At 40.7% G+C, this 2174-nt stretch overlaps 1 protein-coding gene across 1 annotated transcript; it reads left to right on the top strand.

Annotated features, from left to right (window-relative positions):
- LOC311491018 (claudin-7-like) lies at positions 1-2174 on the top strand. The gene is made up of 4 exons (XM_084548852.1): positions 1-375; positions 773-937; positions 1514-1592; positions 1695-2174. Exons 1-4 carry the CDS (start codon positions 174-176, stop codon positions 1858-1860), a joined length of 612 nt encoding a protein of 203 aa, XP_084404978.1. The 5' UTR covers positions 1-173; the 3' UTR covers positions 1861-2174.

Genomic DNA, 2174 nt, shown 5'->3' with positions numbered 1-2174 from the left:
CCCCTCATGCGTCATGCGCCTACTACTTTAAATAGAGGAGCCAGCGGAGTGCACGCATAACGGTCTGAGGAACTACGAGGAGGGAGAACACTTTGCGTCAGCGACTTTTGACTTCAACAACAACGGATCATTGTTTTAACATCATTTGGAAACAGTGCTCTTGTCTAAGTACCATGGCTAGCTCTGGATTACAGCTCTTGGGTTTCTTCATCTCACTGAGCGGAGTCGCTGCTACTGTTGCCGCTACTTTCATGGTGGAGTGGAAGAAGCAGGCTCAGGGCAAGACGCACCGCATCTATGAGGGCTTGTGGATGAGCTGCAGCGGCAATGAGCGAACAACCTGTGAAATACACGAGTCGCTGCTGAAGCTGCCAAGTAAGTTCTATCCCCTGAAAGCCAGACACTGCCTTTTGAGATGCCTTCCACTTACAATAAGTTGCTATAATTAGCCAGAAGTTACTCCTTTGACCTCATGGCCCCAGTCTGATATTCATACAGGAATGTAGTGTATATTGGTGTCTGCTTTTCTGGAATTTAAGTACTGCAGTCCACTCTTTGGGTATTTGTTGATTTTTTATTTCATATTTATATTCCATTATTTTATGAATGTGACAAAGTTTATGCAATACTGGACTTCATAGTTATTATACTTACAGAAAAATGTAAAATGACTCATGTGGACTCTTATAGAAAGGCAGTCACAAACTGTCCAACACTCACAGATTGTATGAATGAAAAGTTCACTGCATGTACGTTTACACTCCTCCTACAGCTGAGGTCCAGGCCACCAGAGCGGTGATACTGTTCAGCCTCTTCCTCTCTGCTGTGGCGCTGATGACCTCCACAGTGGGGATGAAGTGCACCCGCTTCATGGATGGCATGCAAGAGAACAAGGCCACAACGGCTATGATCGGAGGAATCATGTTCATGATTTCTGGTGAGTTCAGAGTGAACAGAGTCGGGCAGGCTTTCACATGTCACATACAATAGTGTGTGTGGACGATGCCTCCATGTTCATCATCCTACATGAGTATAGCGTCATGAGAAACTATGGTCACGAATCATGTTAGTGAATCGTGATGCTTCACTTGCTGTATTTGCAGTCAATTAGTAATAATACTGATAAATGAAACCAGTGTCCTAATTAGAAACATAAAACACACAAATGACTGTAAAGCTCAAATAACTGTTGTTGATCACAAAAAAGAAATGCCTATACTTCTATTAAATTAAGTCATTTTTAGGGAAAACTGCAAGAACATGTGAGGATTTGTTGCTTTTCTTTCTCTTATTCAATCAAACATATTTAATATCATCATTATTGGTGTAAGAAGCACTTTTACTCAGTTTTCTAACATTTAATGAAACGATTAAATGATTAGTAAAGAAAATAATCTCATCATTATCTGACTGTGAAAATAATGTTTTGTTTTTTTGGGTGATTAATAAGTGAAATGAATAAATGAAATTAGCCCTACTGTGATGATCAATATCACGTGCTTTGTTTGTTTAGGTTTATTGACGATCATCATCACCTCCTGGTACGTCAAAATGATTGTTGACACCTTCAATGAAGCACATCGTCTGAACAGGTACAGCATTCCAGAGAAGCCTGATGCACACACACATGCACACACACTGATCTTGCAAACAAAAGTTCATCTAAATGAGTGTATATCTATTCTTCTCTGCAGTTATGAGTTCGGTAAAGCAGTGTTCGTCAGCTGGGCCGGTGGACTCCTCACTATGGCTGGTGGCGCCTTCCTAAGCTGTAGGAGATGCTGCGACTCTAAATCATCGGAGTCCATAAGCTCCAGAAACCTCCTCCCCACCACCAACCCCAACTCCAACTACGTATAGTGGAGGCAAAAGGAGAATCTGTAGGTTTGGAGTGTTACAAGAATATAACCACCCAGTAATTAGATTAGACACAGGGTTTGAATTCATCATGTGTTTATAAGGTGCAGTGGACACAGATGTAGCAGTAGCTTCTTCTGCTGTCAATTTAAAAAATGTGAAACAGTAAGGGTTTAAATGGATTACTAGTAAGTACAAATTAGCTGTTAAAAGTTTGCTTGCTGTGGTTGATTACAGTGCAGACATATAACCCTTTTTACAAATGATTCCCTTTACATTCTGATTTTCACACTGGTGTTAACATAGATTTGTTTGTA

This window comes from Chelon labrosus (genome assembly GCF_963514085.1).
Source record: "Chelon labrosus genome assembly, chromosome: 7".
NCBI lineage: Eukaryota > Metazoa > Chordata > Actinopteri > Mugiliformes > Mugilidae > Chelon > Chelon labrosus.
Note: the sequence above shows the minus strand (reverse complement) of the source record. Positions and strands in the feature narration are given on the sequence as shown.

What these genes read in the sequence shown, in the direction of transcription:
- LOC311491018 (XM_084548852.1), top strand. Translation starts at nt 174, where the DNA reads ATGGCTAGCTCTGGATTACAGCTCTTGGGTTTCTTCATCTCACTGAGC. An exon ending in GTCGCTGCTGAAGCTGCCAA is followed by an intron (nt 376 to 772) that starts GTAAGTTCTATC and finishes CTCCTCCTACAG; the next exon opens with CTGAGGTCCAGGCCACCAGA. An exon ending in GAAGCACATCGTCTGAACAG is followed by an intron (nt 1,593 to 1,694) that starts GTACAGCATTCC and finishes TCTTCTCTGCAG; the next exon opens with TTATGAGTTCGGTAAAGCAG.